Here is a 22764-nt window from a genome sequence, read left to right on the forward strand (position 1 = left end):
CAGTCCTTCTTCCCTCCTGGACCACAGTGAGAAGAGGGAGGGACTTCACCTTTTTACATTTCCCTCCCCTTCTGGAGTCTCGCCACCCAGTGGCGGGGAAAGTTGGCCACCCCGTTCTGGCTCCATCTGCTGCTCCAGCTCCTGCTGCGGCTCCAGCTGAGCCGCTGGTAGGCCCTCCCCTGCCAGTGTTGGTCGCCGTTTCCTTGCCTTGCTTCCCCCCAGTATCTCCGTCAGCGTACCATCCCACCGCTGCCACCAAATGTGAAAGACCGCTCAAGCCGGCCATCTCACCATGTGGGATGTAGCCTGGTAGAATGGGGTTGCAGGCACGAACACACCACGCAGGAGACAGTGGCTTTCATAAAAATAGCTAGATTTATTTACAACAGGGTTTTTTAAAAACATTTGGGGCAACATTGCAATTTGGGGCACATCTAAGATCCTTTTGTAGTTTGTTTTGGTTGTTTGCAGCATAACAGCTAAATGCTGTTTCACCCTATTTAGTTAGGAGTCTGGGTCTTAGCTGAACCAGTCCATGGGTCTAAAAGCCCTACCCAGTGTATATATTTTTAAACATATTTTAGTTGTATTCAGGACCTCAACCATTCAGTGATTATGTAACTACCAGTGTAAAGCATTTAGAACTGGAGTAATGTGTTCTGTTCTCTTGGTCCTGGAAACATCTCTAGCAGCAGCACTTTGAATGAGCTGCAGCTGTTTAATGGTCTTTTTGGGCAGACCCAGACTGGATATAAAGCATGGCTGAGCTTCTCTTGATCTTTCTGGGCCATGAAAGTCCAGCTGCCTTTCTTCACCATGGGCGACCCGAACACGTATGCAAACGACACTCACCCCCAGCAATGAGTACTCTTCTAGGTTTGGCTGTCAGCGCCAAGCGCCGGTCCCCAGACGCGACTACCCACGATCAACTCACCCCTTCAACGCTAGTCCGTCCCACCCAGTCCTCATCAGGCACAGGTGAAGTCACTGATGCTCCGCTCCCGGACCACTGTCACTTCGTTACAGGAATATAAATGATTGATTCAGCACAAAATTGTGCCATATTTCAGTAATACTGTATATTACTTGTAGAACAACTCAAGACAGAAAAGAGTGAGGCGACGATGTGGACAAACTATTGTGAGCTGCTGCACAACAGATTTCATCCGAGGCCACAACTAGTGCTATCAGAATTCATTGGCAACATCCTCAAAAATGGATCATTCATTTCTGAGCAAAAAAGTTTTTGGGAGATCGTGCTGCTGAGTGTGAACTATCTAGCACGGCTCTTACAAGACGTCATAACGTCCCTTGCGTGTGGGTGTGACTGAGCGATTCGAGGAAGATGGCTGCGAAAAGGGAGAGTGATTGAGAAATCTAACCAACGTTTGTTTATGACTGGCAGAATTCTGCGGTTTACAACTGGCCCGGAAGATTAATGATATGAATGAGTGTCATCTGCTGCCATTGGTTTATGTTTACCTTTTTTTCAAGAAAAGGCACCAGTGGACGTGATTGGAATTTATTTGCTAGCTGCCCTTCTCGGGCAGTTTACTCCGTAGAAATCTCTGCTTGGCAACCCAACATTTAACGTTGTGAAATACTGGAAATAAAGCAGGTGGGTGGCTTCATGTATAACCAACGCTGAGATTTGTTGCATTTCAAGTAGTAGACTGTAACATTTGCGCTTAAAACATTTAGTTACCTGTGTGGTCCACTGCGACAGAAGTATCGTTAACGGTTATAATGCCAGTTCAATCTGATCGCAGTGGATGGTTTTGAACAGCCCTGCACCCGGTACTGGGATGTGTTGCGTGGCGTGATAAAATGTCATTTTGTTGGACCAGCTGCATTTTACTCTGCTAAAGAGACCTTGACGACAACCAACGGCAGCTAATGGCACGCTGTTACAGATACAAGCTTGATCAAAATAGTAATTCCCATACATCCTCAACGTTACTTCTATATGGTTTATTGGTAACATTAGCCAGCTAGCGATAGCATGTTTACCTCTCAGTTAGCTGGTCTATGATTGTGGTACATAGCATCACCGCCCGGATAACTTTTAGCCATTATAACGTTAATTTTAGCAGATAACCTTGATTAGATTAGGTCCGATTAAATGGTTTGCTAAGTACTTAACCGTTTGTTATTGTCAGGCAAGTGTGGCGGGGGGCATGCATCAAATCCATTCCATTACGTCTATAGCTGTTTATGTAGATAGGTGGCTAGCTGGCTATCTAGTTAGCTAGATAACATTAGCTAGTTTCAGTGTGTGAAGTAGTTAGATTTGTGCATCGATAGGTGAATTATCTTTTGGTGGGCTAATGTGAATAACTCACTACGTTAATGCATGATGGATTACGTTAGCTTTTTAGCTAGCGGGCTAATTGAAATCAGTTCACCACTAAGCAATTAAGCCAGTGCTGAAATTTCGCACACAAGACGTTAATTACATATTGAATAGCTTGAATGCACCAACAATTGTTTATACTATTTCAGTAATTGAATACTGGGCTCGTTGATTATACTTATGAACTCAACGGTTCGTCAGATAACGATGTTGTCGAGTCGAATAACAGTTAAATATAACGGTCAGGGAAAATCACTGCTACTTAGCTTGGTAGCAATGCCTTGGTGTCATATCCAGCTAGCTTGATAGCCGACGACCTATGCTTTATGTTCTCATGATGTCACGTACATCTGAAACACATTCGATTCTGTAACTGACAAGTTAAAACTTGCATGAAGTTACTTAACGTTCAACTGATTTCTGCAGTGTTGGCTAATCACTGTCGAGACGCTAATAACTAGTTTGAGAGCTACTTTACGTAGTAGGGTGAGGGTCATTTAGGTAGTTGCTATATTGAATCCCCCACATGAGTTGTGTTTTTAGGACCTAAGATACAGTAGTGTTATGGTAGGGGGTACTAGGCATTTATGGGGCCCAGACATCTTGCACTTGTGTACACGTCAATAAAAATACGTTGCCTTAACGTTAGCCTACTGTCCCTACTCACTCAATCGACTGCGGTTGCTTTCCTTATGATATGCTGATCAGTGTGATCGTGTTCAGTAACTAGAGTGTATCCCGAGAAGAAAGGTATTCACTGTTCGTGAGACCTTAATGATACCGGTGTTTTTTTATTGCATTTGGTTTGGTCACATCTTTGTTTGCGATCGCGAGACACCCTGCAATTTAGTGCTTGCCGAACTGAACTTTGCACCTGTCCAACAGCATAAGGGAGTGGAAAGAATGCGACCTGCCAACAGAAACCTTTGTCTCTCAAAACCTGTAATATATTCACCCAGAGTTTTCACAGATTGTCCAGTTGTCAGCGTTGTGGGGACTTATTTCTCTTGCAAGCATCACTGTGTTTTTTTCCTTTCCCCCCTTCTTTCTAATTTTTTCTCTTTGTGAGCTAACTGCCTAAAAGTCATGCATAAACTTTGAAAACGCCTCAAACAGCCCAATTGGCAATGATTGCTTGCTAAAATGCTAACTAGTGTTGACACCAGTGTTGTAAATGGTTATATAGTTGGCAATGTCCTGCTGTGAAAGCTTTTTATTTTTTTTTACGTTTTTGTGGCGTGTTCCACACCGGAACACAGAACCCTTGTCAGGGTATTTTTTAAAGCATGTGAAAGTCAGTCAGCTAGGATGTAATGTGTACTAAAGCATTAAGGCTTAAATAGTTTTGTTAGGCCCTCTTTCCCTTCCAGGTCTGTTGTTTGAACATCACTTGTAACTGCTACAGAGTGACCATACAATCCAGCTCTCAGGATATCAACAATCACACAATATTATCTGAGAATTCTCTTTTCAGTGCGACCAGTGTCCCTATAATACCTTTGAAGATGCTTTGGTGTCTTGACTGTTCTGTTGCAGTAGTGTAAAATTCATTGTCCGTTTGCGTCATTGACCAGGTGAGCCGCACACCTGGCTAATGCTTAATTATAGGTGGGGGATAGAAGTGACTTTCTGTCTGGTCCAGCAAGCTTGCCTCTCTCACACACTGAGGGAGAGCAAATGAGAGTATCAAGTTTTCCCGTCTAGGGTTTATACATTTGTCCAAAGTAAAACCACAACGTCAGCTAAAGTAATGGTCAATTTAGTCATCATCCGGCGAGGCGGCGACTGACTAATTTAGAGGACAGTGCTGTCACATGAATTGTATTGTTTCATGTCAGTGTTTTATTATTAGCTTTGTATTAGTCATGGTTTCCCCTCACACAGACTTGAGTGGTGGCGTTGCGTAAAGTTTAGCTTTCTCTGAATTCAAACTGGGCCTGCTGGGAAGACCGATACTATCAAGTTAGCTTTGCATGGCTAGTGCTTGTTTATCTCCAGGTGTGCTATTGTTTTGTGTGTTTTTTTGATGGACTGCCCCTCTCTCTGTGGTTTTCAGGTTGCATGGTAAAGAGGCAGTGCACTTACCAAGGTCTACTTCGATTCTCTGTCCTGGCAGGGCAGTATTTTTATATATTGTCAGGGTCGTTGAGTGCATCTTAACCAAGCCGAACCCTACCACCTTGTGTCCTTTCTGTCCATATTCAGTCTTGCTTTCTAGTGCGAGTGCGGTCTCAGCAGGATCACAGTTGAATAAACAAATACTAACGCAACACAAGGAAGTGCCTGTTTCTTCATGGCCTCTAGTCACTGAGCTGGAAAAACAAATGTGTTCCACTGCTTCAGGGATCCCGCAATGGAGAAAAAAGGCTTTCTCTTCTGTTCACACTTGTTAGAAAGGGAATGGCTGTCACAAAAATATTTAGGTAAATGGGAATGGACTCTTTTAGGGCGAAGCAGATGGAGCAAAACTGGTGTTTTTGGGTGAAGATGGTTATCTTTTGTAAGATCTGTCGGGGGGGGGGCTTTCAGAAAGCCAGACACACGGTTAGTTATTAGGTTTGAAAGACTAGGAACCAGAGCAGGTCTACCTCATTGATGAACACAATGTACTGAGTGCTTCCTTCAGTGTAAACACAAAGCATATTTTTGTTTTCGTTCAGAAATTTGTGGAACATCTCTGTTGCTATTAGAATAGATACACAACTCACAAGCATGCTTCTGTTTACCTAAGGAGACCGGTTATTATCCTACATTCTATTCAGATTGGACTTTATTGATTTTCCCTTTACAGGACGTTGGCAACAGCAAGCGACCACAGCACAGGCAGCAGCAGCAGCAGCAGCAGCAGCAGCAGTGGGAAGCACGTTATTGAAAGTTCTGGAGGGACCAGAGATATGACTCAGAGCCCTTGAGGACGACATGGAGCTCTAGCTTGCCACACCAAACCTCAGCTCAAGTAAGAGCATGTTCTCTCTCTTGCCGGCACACCGACACACTTTTTCCTCTCTGTTCCTCTCCCTCTTACACATACGTACACACACACACACACACACACACACACACACACACACACACACACACACATACACACATACAAAAGCAGTGAGGACACTGAAGGTGCCCTACAGTTCTCGGCGCTAAAACTTGTCCTGTTCTCCAGAGAGCGGGGTGAGAATGGAGAAGGTTATATTGGTGTGTGTGTGTTTGTGTGTGTGTTTGTGTGTGTGTGTTTACTGGAAGCCATGGTCATGAGGAAGAGATCTGGATCACAGTGCACACAGTCACGTATACTAAGACGGTTAGCTATTTCAATGACAAGCTTTCTGCTCGACATGACCTTGTTAAATCCTTTGTTGACTGCTGTCAAACACTTTGCTGAAACCATAATTCTACTCTTCTAATGTCTCTCTCGGCTATCTTCCCCCTTTTGAGTCATCAGCCTGTCTCTTTCAAGAAAATTCAGTTAAGGGAAATTAATTTATGATGTCTTCGAGTGCTGATATGGGTTAATTTTGTTAGTCCCGGCTCTGTCTTTTTGTCTGCTGTTGATGCTAACAGCTTAACCTCTTCCCCTGTTGTCTTGAAGCAGCCACGATGGTGAAACAGCATGATAAAGGTGCCTTTCTTACTTGCCTCAGTGCTTAGCCTGGTTACACAATAGGTTGTTCCTTTTGACACAGACAGTAGTAGTGGTAGGAGTCAGCTGATTATGACCTGACACAGCTGATTAACTCAAAGTGAGGTGAAAGTTGAAAGCTATGTGTAGTCAGAGTTCCAGAAACTGCATTATTCAGCTGTGTGTGTGCGTGCGCACACTTGCCTGACAGGGTTCCATTATGTGTTATACTGTCTGACCCAAAGAGCCCTTCCTGTAAATATATACACACACGCATACATACGGCCAATATGGGAAACTTGACCATGCTGTGTGTAGCAGTCTAGCGGGGAAGAAAGTGACTCGCCCGATCTATTTACCTACATTCTTCATCCGGTCGGCTTTGTCGATTTGTTTGTTTGCCCTGAGTGGGCAGTGTTTCACAGTTCAAACGTAGGTCATGCCTCCAGCGGAGGTGAATTGATTGTGATTTATCTGTTTGGGGTCACCTTTTACATGTATATTGTATGTGATTCTATCTATAATGTGTTTGCACATAGGTTAGTTTGCATGTTTTATAGTGTACTTAACTGTTTCTCCGTGAAATACTTTGGTGGGAAGCTCTATTTGGGCTCGTCCGTTTCCGCACACTGGGCTCCGCCCGTGCCGGTCCGCCTGTGCTTCTTGGAGATTATGCCAGTATGGCTCCTCCAAGGGAAGGAAACCTGCAGTCATGTGAGATTCCAGGAAGTTTTTTGGGGATGGCAGGGTGGAGTCGTCCACATGCCATTCTGGTGTTTGGATTCCATGTCTGCTGTTCCAGGCTTCCTAGGAAATCCAAACAGGCCTGCTCCTTCTCAAGAGCAGTTCTCAGGTGGCAGAGAAAGGCCTTTTATTGTTCCTCAACCTTCATTTGAACTCTGCTGTTAATTTGAATCTGTTCCTCTAATATGTGGTTGTGGAGGTATTTAGGGGCTGCGTTTTTACCCAGAAAGTCAACAGACAGTTCAGCAGAAACCTTGGTCATTCCCAGTATTTACAAAGAATTCTGAGAAGTAAAACTTGAGAATGGGCCCTGTGGTTTTGTTACCGTCATCTGTTTTTAATTGCCTGTTCATAGTGTGTTGTGGATCGATTGTCTCATGTTCCTTGAGCGCGGGCTCTGCTCTACTTCTGCTTGACTACCTCAGTTACATATTATAGGGTGGAAGGCTATTGAATGTGCTCATGTTCAGGAAGTGTTCTGACATCACAGGAAGTTTGAGGTGAAACTCTTGAGCTCTTCCTCTGATGGGATCAGTGCAAGCTTACAGTGGATGTTGATAAAAACAGTGCATTTTCGCCGGACCTCGCTGACCTTTTTATTATTCCGTTTGGTTGTGGTAGGTTCACTTTTCTGCCAAGATGTTAGTCATAGTTTCTGCACAGTCTATTACTGTATATGTAAAGGGTTTGTGTATTTGTGTGGGCTGTTGGTATGTGGACATGCGTATAGATTCCACGACTGATGACTGTGCTGTGCCCTGCAGTAGTGCTTATAATCAGTAAGGTTTACTGTGACATGAATAATATATTGACCCTGGAGTAATTAAATCAGTGCTTTAAAAGGCTGTTTCTGTGTTTGGTTTCAGCTGTTTGTTTACTCTCCATGCATACTGAATTAATGTTCGTTTCTCTCTCTCTCTTTCTCTCTCTCCCTCTCCACTGCAGGAGTGTATCTGTCTGAGAATGGAGTGGTGCAGGTTGCAGGCTGGATGACCGGGTCTGCAGGGAGCTCTGACCACCCTCACCCCCGCACCAGACCAACTCCCTGTCTGAACGCTGCTCCATCTCTGTGCTGACGGTGATCTGGAGAGACGGCCACCCCCCTCCTCCTCCTCCTCCTCCCCCTCTCTCCCCACGGCCACAGCATTGCGTACTCTAGGGCAATCGGCCCTCCCCTTCCTCTCCTCTCACCCCCCAGCCTGCATATAAGGACGCTCCACCCCTCTTGTTTTTGGAGGTTCCTTCTGCACCTTTCCAAGCCCCCCTCCCTCCCTCCCTCCCCCCCCTCTCCCAGGTCTCTCCTTCCCCCTCTCCCCCTTTTCCGCATTTCTCTTCTCCTCTCCTCTGTTCCTTTCCTCTCTCCTTCTCCCCCCTCTGTGAGTGTGTGAGGGCAGAATGAGCTGGTTAAGTCGTCTGACCCCGAGGGGCACTGGCTCTCGATCGGGCCGAAATGCTGCTCCCGCCAGCCCCTGCACCGCCGACCCGGAGACCTGCCTCATGGTCTTCCAGAACCACTGGAGACAGGTGAGAACGCCCAACTGAAATCGCTGTGTGTGTTTTCCAAGGTTTTTGTTTAGGGCTCTCTCTCTCTCTCTCTCTCTCTCTCTCTCACTCTCACTCTCTCCTACTACATGTGCACATACTGAACTAATTACACCACTTTGGAGGCCATCGATCCTTATGTGTATGGGCGGTTACAGTTGTTCGGGGATGATGTAAATATGATTGTCAACTTGCTGTTTCAGTTGTTTATCTGTACACACAGATTGAGCCACTGTCAGATATTATTGATCTCTGTGTGTGTGTGTGTGTGTGTGTGTGTGTGTGTGTGTGTGTGTGTGTGTGTGTGTGTGTGTGTGTGTGTGTGTGTGTGTGTGTGTGTGTGTGTGTGTGGTCCCCAGTGTTGTAGGACACGTGTGGGATCTGTACCCCTCAGGGTGATCATTAGCTAGCTCTAGCTTTCACACACATTCGAACACATACTTGTTCCCAGGAGTGTGTGAATGGGTTTTCCACTGACAAAAGCAGAGCATTCTCTGGTGCCCTCTTCACTGTTCTCTTCACCAGTCTCTTTACATAGTGTAAAATATACAACTGTAGAATGTATGAACATACATTATGGATATATGTTATTTCATGCCCTATACCTCCCTCCAACTACCCATGACCTCTCTTCCTCTCGTGCTCTCTTTTAATCCTTTCTTTCTTTTCTTGGGTCCTGTGGTACAAAATACATGTTGCAAAGTAGTAGGGAAATGATCAGTGTTTATAACAGTTTTGGTTCATGGATGCATGGCAAGGCAATTTTATTTGTATAGCACAATCCATACACATTGGTAAATTGTAATTGCAATTAATTAAAATTAATAGATACAGGAACATAGAATATGTTAGAATAGAATAAAGTTTGAAGTGAAAATGACTTTTGCTCTCTGTCTCTGTGTGTGTCCGTCAGGTGTCGTGGGTGCTGGAGCAGAAGGACCCCGTGTCCGGAGGCGCTGACGACCTGACCGCCGTGAGGAACCACACGGACCAGATGCTGTGCCTGCTAGCCGAGGAGCGGCCCCAGGAGCTCGACTCCTCCGAGGGCCTCTCCTCCTCTTCCTCTTCCTCTGCTTCTGCCTCCATGGGGCCCATCCTGGACTTCGTGGTGTCGGAGAGGGTCCTGGAGCGGCTGGTGGAGTGGCACGTTCGCCGCGGCCTGGACCCTGACAGCCAGGGGGCGCTGCTCAAGCTGTTTGAGATGCTGATCGGCCAGTCCCAGCAGCCCCTGCTCCAGCACACAGCCGTGCTGCAGCCTCTGTTCTGCCTGCTGGCCACCTGCGCAGACCCCCAGCTGGGCTGCCCCCCCGCCCTGGAGGCCAGTCTGGTGCTCCTGCTCAACCAGGTGAGAAGAGTCTCAAGGGGCCGGGTTTGTGTGTTTGGTCATATTCTGTTGGTATTGTCGATCTGTGCAGAACAGCAGGTCAGTGTAGCTGATGTGACTGTGCTGTTGTTGTGAATGAGTGCAATAAATGTTTAAAGACTGTATCGCCTGCTTTCATAGCATATTTCTTTTTTTTCTCTCTTCTTGTCACAACTTCTAACCCCCCCTCTTTTTTTTTACTTCTGACATTGCCTGTTCCTCCCTTAACCTCTTTTTCTTTTTGTTCCTCTTTCTTCTGAACTCCATCCTGATCACCTCCTTGTCTCCTTCTCCTCCTCCTCCTCAGGTGTGTGTATGCATGGCGCGGGAGCCGAGGGTGTTGGAGTTGTTGTTCCAGGCGGCCCCGGCCCCTCAGGGCCCCACCAACCTGCTCATCTTCTCCCTGCTGGTGCCCTTCATCCATCGCCACGGCGCCCTCGGCCAGCAGGCGCGCGACGCCCTGCTGCTCGTCATGGCTACTTCTGCCAGCAACCAGGCAGTGGCTCAGTACATCACTGAGAACTCCTACTTCTGCCCGGTACGAGCTTTCACCAGGACTCTCTCTCTCTCTCTCTCACACACCACCTGCACTGATGAATCATGATTTAGTAATTGTTGCTACCGTTATGCGGACTTGCTTTTCTGTTGCTTTTTTTTAAACTCTCGCCTTTACTTTGAAGTGTAGCCTGTGGGTTAACTAAATCAGGAGTGGTGGATGCGACGAATTGATTTCAGCTTGCATGAACTAATAACGGTCACTATTAGCTTGCTGCTCACTATTACATGGAATGTTGCTGTATGGGCTTATGGATTGTAAGCTAGCAAAATACACTTTCGTCTTTAACCACTTGACTTTGGATACCGATGTCTTGAGATATGGTTTCCTCTCAGCAATCTATAACTATAGAGTTGCATAAGTATAGCTTAACATATTTGGCCAGCCCTACTGTACTGCAAGTGTCAGCCTGGCCACAGGGCTGTTTATTTCTGCTTTCTGCAGATTGAAGCGCTAGGCTAAATGCAGTGCAGGTCCTGGGTGCGGCCATGTCTGTGAGTCATTGTGTCTGTGATGTCAACTCCAGTTTCCAGCAATCTAAAGAGATGTCCCAAGTTCACCAGACCTCCTAGAACACTTCTATACAAAACTTCTTAACCATACAAAGGTTAACCTTCAGTTGAGAGGGTCTCAGCTGTCACTGTCACTGGTGCTGGTGGACTCGCATCCGAACAGGCCGGATGGCAGTATAGATTAGAATGATTGTGATTAGAAGATGAAGTCAGTGAATTCAGCCAGCTTTATGCAACGAGTTCAGCAATTTAGCCACTGTTGCTGGGGCTGTTTCCTTGTAGGCTGGTGATGTTGACACACAATAAGCATCATATGCTGCGTGTGTCATGGCAGTTGTAATGTGGGGTGGGAACACAGGCTCAGTGTGTGTCTGGGCCGTGCTGTGTTTCTACTGAGGGCCTGTGGACAGTGCGAGCTTGTCTCCAGCACTGATGCCACTGTGTGTGGGCGTGGGTGGGCGTGGGAGAGAGAGGTGGCATGAGCTGGCACTCTACTGACGGGACAGACAGGCATTGTACTCTGGGTGACTGCTGGTGTAGTGTCGTTGTGTCTTTGCCATGCCCATATGAGCAGCAGTGGTGAAAGGCATAATGTTTCCACCACTAAGACATTTGGCACGAGGGGCTTAATGTTAACATTTTTGTTGTATAGAAACCCTCCTCATTCTCTGTTCCTTTCCCTCTCTCCTCTTCTCCTTGCCTTTTCCCCTTCTTTCCTAGCCCTCTCTGTTGCTCTGCCCCATCAGCTTCCATGTCCTCTGCCTCGCCTTCAATCCTCTCTCTTCTCCTTCTCTTCTCCTCTCCTCTCCTCTCTTCTCCTCTCCCATGAAATATTAGATAAGGACGTGTCTGACCTACTTAGGCCGCCGACCAGCCAAGGTGCCGTCTAGGATGAATGTGTCAAATCTCTCTCTCTCTCTCTCTCTCTCTCTCCTGTCCAATCCTGCATGTCCTGCTCCCCTCAAGAGTATATCCTTTGATTTCTCCTCCCCCACCAGTTCCCCCGTGTCTTTGTTTTCCAGCCGCGACTGTTCACATCTACGCTGCTGTCTCACACTTTGATCTCTGGCCTGCCTCTCTGCATTTACTGTGCACATTTGACTGCTCCCTGTTCCGTTGCTCTTTGCCCCACTCATGAGATGGAAGAGGTGGGGGGGTGGGGTGGGGGGTAGAATCAGAGGAATGTTTGTGTGTTCGCCTGACCCCCCCCAGCCCCGGGTCTAGCGTAATTGCGCCTCTCGTCTCCAAAGGGGGTGTCTGTCTATCTGCCTGCCTGTCTGTCTGCGCGTCTGTGGGTGCCGGCAGCGCCCAGGTCTTCTGCCCCTCAGAAGCTCCACGGCGCTACCACCAAGGCGTCTCATTACCGCTGCCAGATCACACCGCACAAGGGAGGAATCTCCCGCCCCCACCCCTGTTACACCGCCCCCACCTCCCCCCTCCTCTTCAACCTCCTCATCTGTTGCCATGTCTGTATCAGAGCCTGGACAGAAATATCTTCATAGCTGGGCTTTTTTTTCCCGCTGCTGTTGGCTGTGTAGAGACCTGATGATTGGACAATAGCTTGAGGGCACAGCAGCTTGAAGGCACAACGTTTCTGTGGAGGAAGAAATCTTAAATGAAACCTTTGATTGATTTTTTTATTTATTTTTTGTTACTTTTTTGACACGACTGCATGTGCGAGGTTTTCATTCCTGCTAGGAGTTTAAGTAAAAGCTGTTTGCCTAATGCATTTCATGAATGGATGGTCAGAGCAGCAGGATGGTGTCAAGGGGTGGCCAGTAAATTACCACAGCTCCTCTCGTCTGCTGCCACCAACACACACACACACACACACACACACACACACACACACACACACACACACACACACAGACGCAGACACACAGTTGGCTGGCCTGTCTCACTCATCCCCTCTGTCCTCTCCACAGGTGCTGGCCACAGGCCTGAGCGCTCTTTACTCGTCTCTGCCACGGAAGATCGAGGTGCGGGGGGACGACTGGCACGCGCTGCGGCGCGAGGACTGGATGGGCGTGTCCTCGCTGGTCCTCTTCATGAACTCGCTGGAGTTCTGCAACGCCGTGGTGCAGGTGAGCGGCGACAGCCCTTCATTCAGACACGAGAACTCGGACAGAATTAACATTTCCCTCAGCATTTAGCTCTCGGTTTGTACATGTTTGTACATACACCTTGTCCATTACTCTAGCGTGCCTGATAACTGAAAAGATAACTCAAGGAGGCTCAACAGTGTTGTGTGAAGACATGGTCAGACGCTGTGCCGTCTCCTGCCTATGCTCTGTGAGGCCTATGTAACTGCACTATACCCGGTTTTGATGTGTGTTTTTGTGTCCCCTGTCCCACACAGGTGGCTCACCCACTAGTGCGCTCTCAGCTGCTTGACTACGTCCACAATGGCTTCCTGGTGCCAGTCATGGGCCCTGCCCTTCACAAGGTACAGCCAGTCACTACGTTGCTTCTTCAACAGTTGGATGTTTTTGTATTCTTTTCAACACAGATGTGTTCACTGCCGGGTTTGTTCAGTGCGTTGAGGTCTGTGTACTTTTTAGTGTTGTTTCTCTCTTTCATGTTTAAAAAAAAAAAAAAAATTAGGACTTTTCTCTCTTACTTTCTATCAATGTTTCCTGGACCCAGTCGTCTGTTGATGAGATGATTGCCAGCACGGCCTACCTGGACCTCTTCCTGCGCAGCGTAACAGAAACGTCCCTCCTCAAAACCTTCCTGCAGTTCATCCTGGTGCATCGCCACGACAACGACACCATCCTGGACACACTGCTCACGCGCATCAGCAGCAACTCACGGGTCAGTCAGGAGTTCACACACACACACACACACACACACACGCAGTAGTATAGGAGGGTGTATAATCTTCAAGTGGAAATCTAAATGTGTATGTTGTTTGTGTATCTGCAGCTGTGCATGGTTTCTCTCAGCCTCTTCAAGACACTGCTCTCCCTCAACTGTGAGGACCTCATGCTACAGCTCGTTCTCAGGTAATCTGTGTGTGTGTGTGTGTGTGTGTGTGTGTGTGTGTGTGTGTGTGTGTGTGTGTGTGTGTGTGTGTGTGTGCTCATATCTCACCCCATTTAAAACTTAAGGAGAGTGAAGCTTATGAATGGTCCATTGATTTGAGGATTCAGTACTCGGTACATTTCTAAATGAATATGATATGGCTCTGAAAGGTATTGCATAGTTGTGATGTCAAAGTCCTCATGCAATGTTTTGGATTTTGGAAACTTCACTACCAAAGCATTTGCTGTCCTAGACCTCACATTCCCTGTGTAAGTAATCCACAAGTTGTAAATACCTCTGTAAAACAAGCAGTCCTTTAAAAGAGGATATAACCCTCTACTGACCCACATTTACCTAATTTTCAAGATGGCATGACCGTGTGTGTGTGTGTGTGTGTCTTGTTGTTGTTATTATAGGTATCTGCTGCCGTGCACACACGTGATGCTGAGTCAGAGGCGTGCGGTCAGAGAGACTGACATCTACGGCAAGTCAGCAGACAAGTTCCTCTCCCTCATCCCTGAATGCTGCCACGTCAGCACAGCGCCATCTAGTGATCGGGAGGAGGAGCCTGCTTTCTGGGGGAAAGGTGAGGTTGCATGCTAAAAAGTCATATGTATGCACACACGCTCACACACTCGCCTGTGTACATGGATTTCTGGTGTCTGTATGTTTAGCATACAAGCTTACCCTTTCTTCCATACAGGGAGTTATTCTCAAAAAACGTATTCTGATTACAGGCTTCCATGATCGTTTACAGAATACATGCAGTAGAGAAATGATGAATTCATTGATATTTCTATCTTTCACCCTTCTCTCATTCCTTTTGCTTCTCTCCTCCTTTTCACCCTTTTATCTCCTTTTTACCCTTTAATCTCCTTTTTACCCTTTAATCTCCTTTTTTTTTCTTTTTCTTTTTCTTAGTTCTGGGCAGCCCTAGCTCTGAGTCTCCTGTCCACCCGAGACCCAGCACACCGTCCCGTCTGGCCCTCTTCATGCGCCAGCAGAGCACGGGCGGCGGCTCAGCCAGCTCCCCCTCCAGCGCCGACCCCACACCCTCCTCCCCCCGTGGGGGTCCGGCTGCCCCCCTCTCTCCTGACAGCCCCCTGCACCAGGGCTCGGGCACCACTGACGTGCCGGACGGGGAGATGGGTTACCTGGACTACCTGCGGGACGCGCGGCGCGGCATCGAGCTCTGCTCGTGGGCCTGCCGCGACTGGTCGGCCCCCTACGACGGCGAGGACCCCTCCCCGAACCTGGCACCGCTGCCCCCGCCCCCTCCAACTAGCCATCCCAGCCTGAACCTGGTGCCCGAGCACTTCTCCCTACAGGGTGGCTCGACCCCCGGTGCCAGTGCGGGTACGGGTGCAAGCACAGGCTTGGGGCCGGGCTCGGGTGAAGCTGGGCAGAAGGAGCGGGCGGCGGTGGTGGAGGCGGCGCGGTCGGAGTGGACCAGCTCGGAGCGGGACAGCGGCGAGTGGGACGTGACCATCAGCAAGAACTGCATCAGCCTGACGCCACGCAGCAAGAAGCGCAGCTTGCAGCGAGACCAGATGCCTCTCAACACGGCCCCTCTCCACCTTTCCTCTTCATCATCATCCTCATCATCATCAGCAACAACAATGCCAACCTCCACTGTGCCCACCTCTGACCCTGCAGCCCCGCACCAGGCCCTCTTTAACGGGACGGGCCGGGGGGACAGCTGCCCTGACGTCTCGGACGGAGGGATGGAGGTAAAGAAGGTGAAGAGGGATGTGGACGCAAGCAGCTCCGGTGGGGATCTGGGCCAGAACGGCACGGTGGGCATGTGCACCCTCGAGGCCTGCCCACCACTGCAGGGCGGCTGCGGCGGCGATGTCCGCGCTGGGGCGGGCACCCTCCAGCAGACCCTTCCTCAAGTCTCCCGCCAACCCCAGCCTGCTGGTCCACCGCTGTCCTGCCCGGTCCCAGAGAGCCAACCCGATGAGGGCTCAAAGCCGACTCCGTCTCCTGCCCCAGTCCCGGAGGCCTCCTCTGCGTCGAACCGGGGGCTGCAGTCGGTGGAGAGCCTGATCGAGGAGCTCCTGGAGCGGGCACCGGTGGCGGTGCCACAGGCCGGGGACTCCAACGGCCAGGGCATCAGCATTGAGGCGTTCCACCAGGAGCTGAGGGAGCTGGAGGAGCGTCTGCGGGGGCGCAGGGCAGCCGGCCAGGCCCTGGAGGAGCTCAACAGAGACGTGCCCATCCTGGAGCAGACGGAGGACGAGCCGCAGCCACCACCCACGCCGCTGGAGACCGAGTCGGGAGTCGGAGAGGCCAAGATGGAGAACGCCGCAGAAGGCTTGTTCAGTCCTGCCAGGCCCCTGGGACAGCCTGCCGCTCCGCCATACACTGGTAAACCTCATCTCCTAAAGTCTTTCATGTGAACTCTACTGAAGCAGCTTTGATTACCATTCCGAAACCTCTCTGCCAATCTAGTTCAAATCAAAAATCAATCTCACATTCTCTCCTTCACCTTCTTTCTGTCTGTCTCTCTCTCTCTCTCTCTCTCCATTACAGGGCCGTTTATTATGGTGTTGTTTGCCAAGCTGGAGAACATGCTGCAGAACTCTCTGTATGTGAACATCCTGCTGACGGGCATGGTCTTCCAGCTGGCCTGCTACCCTCAGCCTCTCATCCGCTCCTTCCTCCTCAACGCCAACATGGTCTTCCAGCCAAGCGTCAAGTCTCTCATCCAGGTACGTGGCACTCACTGACGGCTGTCCCTCACACCCAACACACTCCACTTCACTTGGCCAGGACCACATGTGCATACAACAGGGTTTTCCAACCTTGGGGGTCAGGGCCCCAGTATAGTTCCTGGAAATTTCTAGATTTCTACAAAAAAAAACACATACAGTTTAGACCAACTAAACCACCATTTTCACTTACCCTCATAAAAAGTGAAGTGAAACTAAATTGCTGCCACCTATTTCCCCGACAACAGCGTTGAGACTGATAAACAAACAAAAATAGTCTATTTTGTGAATGACTGAGGAACCACTGACCTAGACATGCAGGCATTCAGAATGTTTTTGCTCCAGACCAACTGCCACTAATTAGTTGGCCTAGGCATTTTATCAGATTCCTCCAGACCACGGAGGGATCATGTGCAAGGTTAATAGAGTTAAACCGAATGTGTGCCACATCACCTGATTATCGGCGTACCGAAAGCATGCCACATCAGCTGAGGTGGATTGAAAGATGCCGATTAGAAGTTTGTTGCTTGGTTACAGCAGCTTCAGAGAAATCAGTGTGTGGGTTTGGATGGACGTCCAAGGAGAGGAGCAGATGGCAACAGCTGAAGTTAATGACGTAAATTAAATGGAATCGTTTTAAAATAACAAGTGCATTGCAATGGCAACAATGTTCAGACCAAAACAAGCTTCTTCACGGATGTTTCTTTATCAGGTACAGCCTTAAGCCAGCAATCTTTTTTTTCTTCTTCTTTTTTTGCGATACAAACATTGAAACTGATTTGCATTTGATTAACTTATGAGTATCATTTGAACGTGGGAGGTACTGTTCACTCTTAAACCCACAGTATGAGTCTGTAACTGGCCCCGGGTGACCAGTTTAAAATATGCTAGCCTGCACGAAGGAGCAGACTGAACCACTAACATCTGAGTCATCAGAAGTGTTGAAATTGGGCCTGTCCAAACATGCACACATGAGCAACACATGTGACCTTCTGAAAACAGGCAATGAGGGTTCTTCTCTTCGCTCATGACTTGAAGGGCTTTTGTTTGAGGAGAACCATCCACGACCTTGATATTTTGAGGACATAAGTGAGTGCAAAGGATCAGTAGAAATGGCTAATGAGCCCTGTTGCTCTCTACTGCCCTCTGTTGTGTATATGTAGGCAGTACAAGGCCAGGTCATCTATGTCACTGTTTTTTTTTTTCAATAACTTGGCAATTTTGTATTTATTAATTCCTTTTTATTTTGCTGCTGTCTTGGTCATCTTCCTCCTTTTCCCCCTCTTCCTCCTCCTCTGTCTCCTCAGGTGCTGGGCACAGTAAAGAACCGCATCGAGGTGTTCGCCGCCATGCACGAGGACTTCCCGGCCATGCTGACAAAAGCCCGGCGCTACCTGCTGGCCCGCGGCAAGCTGGACTGGAGCGACTCGCCCACCAGTTTGCCCGGCCTGCGCCGCTCCGACTCCATGGGTGAGGGTGAGCACACCAGAACTAGAGCAGGAGCAGAGGGAGTGGGGGTTGGAATGGTAGAAATGGAGAGAAGGAGAAAAAATAATGGGTTGGGAGGACGGGGGGGGACAAGAGGGAAGGAGGGAAAGGGGGGGAACAAGAGGGAAGGAGGGGGAGGGTGGCCTGCTTCAGTGAGATGCCCCAGTTCAGCTGTCTGTAATTACAGTCATCTGAGGCCTGTGTTTGTTGGGCAGTAATGTGTGCTGGCAGAGCTCAGTGCCGACTGTGGGGTTGAGCCACAGATGTTTGACTTTTGGACAACTGGGACTCCAGAGCCGCTCCCCCTGTGTCCTCATTTCTCTGGTCGCAGCAGCGAGGTGTCTGTGAGGAGACACTGGGGCTTTTGTTCGAGATGATTGTGGTTTTGTTTTATAGCTCTGCTTGGGTTAGCCAGTAAGTTTTCTTCCAACCAAATTCAGCTTTTTTTCTTATTTATTTATTTAGATTTTCTTACAGCTTGAAGAAAATAATCTTTCTTTGTAATACTCTTTAAATCTTTCTGTGAATCGATCTTTGAGTCTTTGATTTTAATCTCTCTTTGAACACACACATTCACTCCTTATTTATTTCTCTCTCTCTCTCTCTCTCCCATCCAGTGAAGAGCCGTAAGCCGTCTCTGGGCGACCTGATCCTGCGCCACACCAACAGCCCGACCCGCGCGCGCCACGCCGCCCAGCTGGCTTACGCGCACGTGCGCGACGGCGGCCAGTCGCTGCACAGCGCGCTCTTCCGCGGCGCCACGCCCTCCTCGTCCGCCTCCGGCCTGGAGCGTCAGGCCGAGGCGCTGCGCGTCAAGAACGCCGTCTACTGCGCCGTGGTCTTCTCCGAGTTCCTCAAGGAGCTGGCCGCGCTGGCCCAGGAGCACGCCGTCGCCCTGCCCTTCCCCCGCAGCAGCCCGGGCGCCGAAGAGTGACCCCAGAACATGCATACGCCCACACACACACACCACAGTGACCCCGGAAACTTTAGTTTTTTTCTTTCCAGCCACATGAGGGCAGTATTAGGTGAAAACCTGCAGAGAGAGATGGCCGCTGGAAAAGGTTTTTTTTTTGTTTGTTTTATTTTTTAAAGACGTTTGTGGTGTTCGTGTAAAGGGCACCACACATCTGTGCATAGCTGTGTACATACCTATACATAGACAGAGTATAAATATATAAGATATATAGAATATTTATGTGTATGACGGGTTTTATATACACAGCGACTGTAATCGCTTGATGGCTATTTCCTGGAAACAGCCTTCACACGTGTACACACATACACACACATACACACACACATATACAAATACACATACACTGTGCAGAGCTCCATCACTGTAGGGCTGTATTCTAGAGGCACAGCTGAATGAAGAAGTTGCACAGCACTCCCCTCTCAAGTCTGTGACTGATGCCCCCTGTAGTCTGCTGCAGGACAGGAGCCGGCACACAGGGAAGTACACAAGACCGATCCTCATTCGTTTTCTACATGTTTTTAAGATCCTGTTTGTCTTTGTGTGTCGGACATGTTTCAAGCAATGCATTGGTGGAATAGTTTTGTTTTTTTGGAAAAGGAATAACCGCTCACCTCTCACCGTCTGGGGAAAAAAAAAAACAACAAACAATAACAAAAGAAAGGAAAAAAAAAAAAACGACAACGCTGCGCCTCTTTTTTTTTTGTGATCCTCACAGCTGCACATCAACGGAGGAGACCAACCCTGCTGTCAGCATCTCAGACTCGACCTCTGACCCTCGCTACTGCCACTATGTGGAGCTGGTGGGGAGTAAGGAGCTCACAGGCCAATCGTCTCAGACCATCTCGAGGACACGCCTCCTTTTTTTTTTTTAATTAACATGTTTATAAATTAAAACATCACCTCAGCTAGGCAGAGTGCAGGGAGGATGGAGAGAGGGGAGAGGAGAGTGGGGTGGGGGTATAAAAACCCTAATGATGAGTAGGAAATTGAGAGCCATACGTGTTTCTTTCTCCTCCTCCTTTTTGCCTCTCCATCTTCTGTGGTCTGTAGTACTGGAGAAAAGCAAACACTATGTGTGTCTTGTGGTTTTTTTTTAATGGTTTGAATGATCATATATGTCTCTTAATATTTCAACACATATCAGCCATGTGTGGGAGCAAGGCACTTGAATGAAAGCTTCTGCATTGGTGCTAAGTGTTTGTATGTGTGTACGCATGTGTGTTAGCGAGTGATGGAGAGAGTGAAAGAGGACACACGTCACACACACACACACACTCTCTCTCTTTTATGACATGCATACTCACAGTGGTGCGCATCTTCCATTCCACAATGCCATAATGGAAATGTGTCGGTGTGCTGTTGTATTTTTTATTTCTTTTTTGCATGTTGTCTGCTGGTCTGCCAGCAACAGAAGCCTGAAGAGTGTGAAGGAGCGTAATCTGTTCCCATCCAGTGTTCGCCCACTGAAGGGCAACAGCTCAGTAGCCAGTTCATCTTTCTGTGTCATTGGGAAGTGTGCATTATATTTTGAAAGCAGTGTTCCGGTCGTGGCATTTTTGTTAGAATTTTTTTTCCCGTTCCTTCACTTATCTTTCCGTCCCTAATTATCCATCACGTATTTATCTGTCTGCAAATGATGACGCTACAATGCATTTAGCTCCGGCGGGCAGCGTTCAGCTGTCTCCTCTCTCCACTCATGTCTCTGTTTTGTTGTTATCCCATAGCTTTGACGTTTGCGTCTGTGAACAAACACCCCTTGTTCTGTCCAGGCTTTTGAGTGTAAGGGACAAGGCCTTGGGACATTGTGAAAGCCTGTCTCCAGTTTTGAGCTGGGTTTTTAGCTGCATCCAACTTCCACAGCTGTGTTCTGCTTCCACTGCAGTGTGTTTTTGTATTCATTTGGTTTGCCAATGCTCTTGTCACTTTTTTTGTGTGTGTGTGTGTGTGCTTGCGTGTGTCCGTGTGTGTGTGGAGAGCAAGCTTGTGACCGACAGCAGGTTTGATTTTTCTTGTGATGTTGCTGGTGGCAACTGTCAAGTTTTAGAATATGTTGTTAAAAAAGAAAAAAAGAACTCCTTCCAACAAGTAAACCCAAGCCATTGATTCTCTTTCATCTTTTGTTACTGTTTTTGTTTGAATATGTCACTGAATGTCAGTCTTTGGAGCCAGAAGCCAAGGAAGATTCACATGTTTTCGGAGTGTGGTGGAGGAGAGTGTGGCGTTTCAAATTATCCGGAAAACTGCGAGAGAACCAGAGTTGTGTTGGGTTATTTTCTTTCTTTTTTTTTTTTTAAACCGGAATTGGCACTTGGCGAAACTCCTCATTCTCCTTTGAGTGGTCTCTCAGTGTTTTTGGCAGAGAGCAGGAGCAGGAGAGAGTGCCAGAGAAACGGCTAGCCGCTGGAGGTGAGGAGGGCAAACATCCATCCACTGATCCGTCCGCACTGTCTTTGAGACCATCAAGGAAGTCTGCTCAGGGGAACCGGGCTTGATTGATCCGCTCAGACTCAGACTCTGGGCTTTTACATTTTTTTATGCTTTAGTATACTTTTTCAGTTGATGATTGAAGTCTGTATGAAAACAACATGGTTTAATATTCTTTGACAGAGATGAAGTGTATGATACAATGAGGAACAGTAGTGCAGAGAGTTGTATTTTATGCTTTGTTTTTTAATTAATCAGTCCATAGATGAACAAAATGGTCTTAAGCCATATTCCCAGGGTTTGCTTGACTGTGATCGCCAACCCTCTGAAGCGGTACAGTGTGTGTGTGTGTGTGTGTGTGTGTGTGTGTGTGTGTGTGTGTGTGTGTGTGTGTGTGTGTGTGTGTGTCTATATGTGTTTGCATGGCCATTCATGAATTGATTCAGAGCTCATGCAAATATTTTGATATACTTCTGTGCACTAAAGCTGCCCCAAAGAGGAAAAGGGATTTCATCTCTCAATAAACAACATGTTCTCTTTTCAGTCCAAAGTGGATCCAATCTTTGAATCTTATTTGGGTGCTTTTAATTGTAACCAGCTTCTTTTGATTGGTTTTTGTTTGATCAATTGACTGATCATAGCAATTATTTTTTTTATTTGTAAGCATGTATGGGAATATGCCAACAGAAATATTGATCATTTCAAACTTTTAATTTCACAGTATTCAATTTCAGTTTTTTCCTTTTTATTGTTTGTTTATGTTTTTGTTTGTTTCAATATGGTTGGGGGGGGGGGGGGGGGGGGGGGGGGGGGGTAAGGAAATAAGGGGTGTCTGTCTCTCAAAATCTATGCAAAACATCCCTCTGGTTTTCTCCAACACCACTGCGATCTGAGAAGGCCTGGGCCCTCTGTAAATAATGTATAAAGTGACACAGCAGTGGGGGAACATCTGAAACCAGAGACAAATTAAGTAATCAATAGGACTGAATGGAACACATGCAAAATAATGAATGTTGTCAGAATTATTTTTCTATATTAAAAAAAAAAAAAATCAAGAGGAAAAACTACACAGCAAAAAAAGCTGATACAACATTTTTTGGGAAAAGCTGTAAGAAACACTAAAAAGGGAATGTTTTTATTAATTTATAAATGTTTTAACTGGCAATAGTTGTTGTGTCCTGGTCTTTCTGTCTGCTTTCTGATTTCCTTGGTAAAACGCTGAATGTGGCGTCACTACATAGACACATTTATGGCAATTTATGAGTTAAATGAATACGGTTGGTACACTGCCTTTTTTCAAGTTTCAGATGAGAGACTCAATAAGGGGAAATTATCTTTATTTAAGCTTGTTTAAAAATGATTTAAATTTCAGTGTGAACTGCAAGCCATTTAAAGGTATGTATAATTTACACATCTCTGGATGCATGAAAAAAGTAAAGAATATTTCCT

At 47.5% G+C, this 22764-nt stretch overlaps 1 protein-coding gene and 1 long non-coding RNA gene across 3 annotated transcripts; both read left to right on the top strand.

Annotated features, from left to right (window-relative positions):
- The first annotated feature begins 1096 nt into the window (after window positions 1–1096).
- LOC105913265 lies at window positions 1097–7926 on the top strand. The gene is made up of 3 exons (XR_001162937.3): window positions 1097–1618; window positions 5145–5309; window positions 7659–7926. It is a non-coding gene; the product is annotated as an uncharacterized LOC105913265 (long non-coding RNA).
- An 82-nt stretch (window positions 7927–8008) lies between these two features.
- fhip1b (FHF complex subunit HOOK interacting protein 1B) lies at window positions 8009–21865 on the top strand. Of its 2 annotated transcripts, none has more exons than XM_012842350.3 (12): window positions 8009–8237; window positions 9169–9600; window positions 9926–10156; window positions 12615–12773; window positions 13049–13135; window positions 13336–13503; window positions 13615–13694; window positions 14130–14299; window positions 14635–16083; window positions 16249–16427; window positions 17735–17903; window positions 18533–21865. In XM_012842350.3, the coding sequence occupies exons 1-12, from the start codon at window positions 8109–8111 to the stop codon at window positions 18847–18849; spliced, it is 3570 nt and encodes a 1189-aa protein (XP_012697804.2). In that variant the 5' UTR covers window positions 8009–8108; the 3' UTR covers window positions 18850–21865. The 2 variants fall into 2 exon arrangements, with proteins under 2 accessions (XP_012697804.2, XP_012697805.2); XM_012842351.3 differs by having other exon boundaries at window positions 17735–17897.
- Window positions 21866–22764: the final 899 nt, after the last annotated feature.

The sequence above is a fragment of the Clupea harengus genome, chromosome 2, assembly GCF_900700415.2.
Source record: "Clupea harengus chromosome 2, Ch_v2.0.2, whole genome shotgun sequence".
NCBI lineage: Eukaryota > Metazoa > Chordata > Actinopteri > Clupeiformes > Clupeidae > Clupea > Clupea harengus.

Excerpts from the sequence above, each read along its gene's own strand:
- fhip1b (XM_012842350.3), top strand. The coding sequence starts at position 8,109 with ATGAGCTGGTTAAGTCGTCTGACCCCGAGGGGCACTGGCTCTCGATCG. Across the intron at positions 16,084-16,248 it reads TGCCGCTCCGCCATACACTG|GGCCGTTTATTATGGTGTTG; the intron begins GTAAACCTCATC and ends TCTCCATTACAG. Across the intron at positions 17,904-18,532 it reads CTCCGACTCCATGGGTGAGG|TGAAGAGCCGTAAGCCGTCT; the intron begins GTGAGCACACCA and ends TCTCCCATCCAG.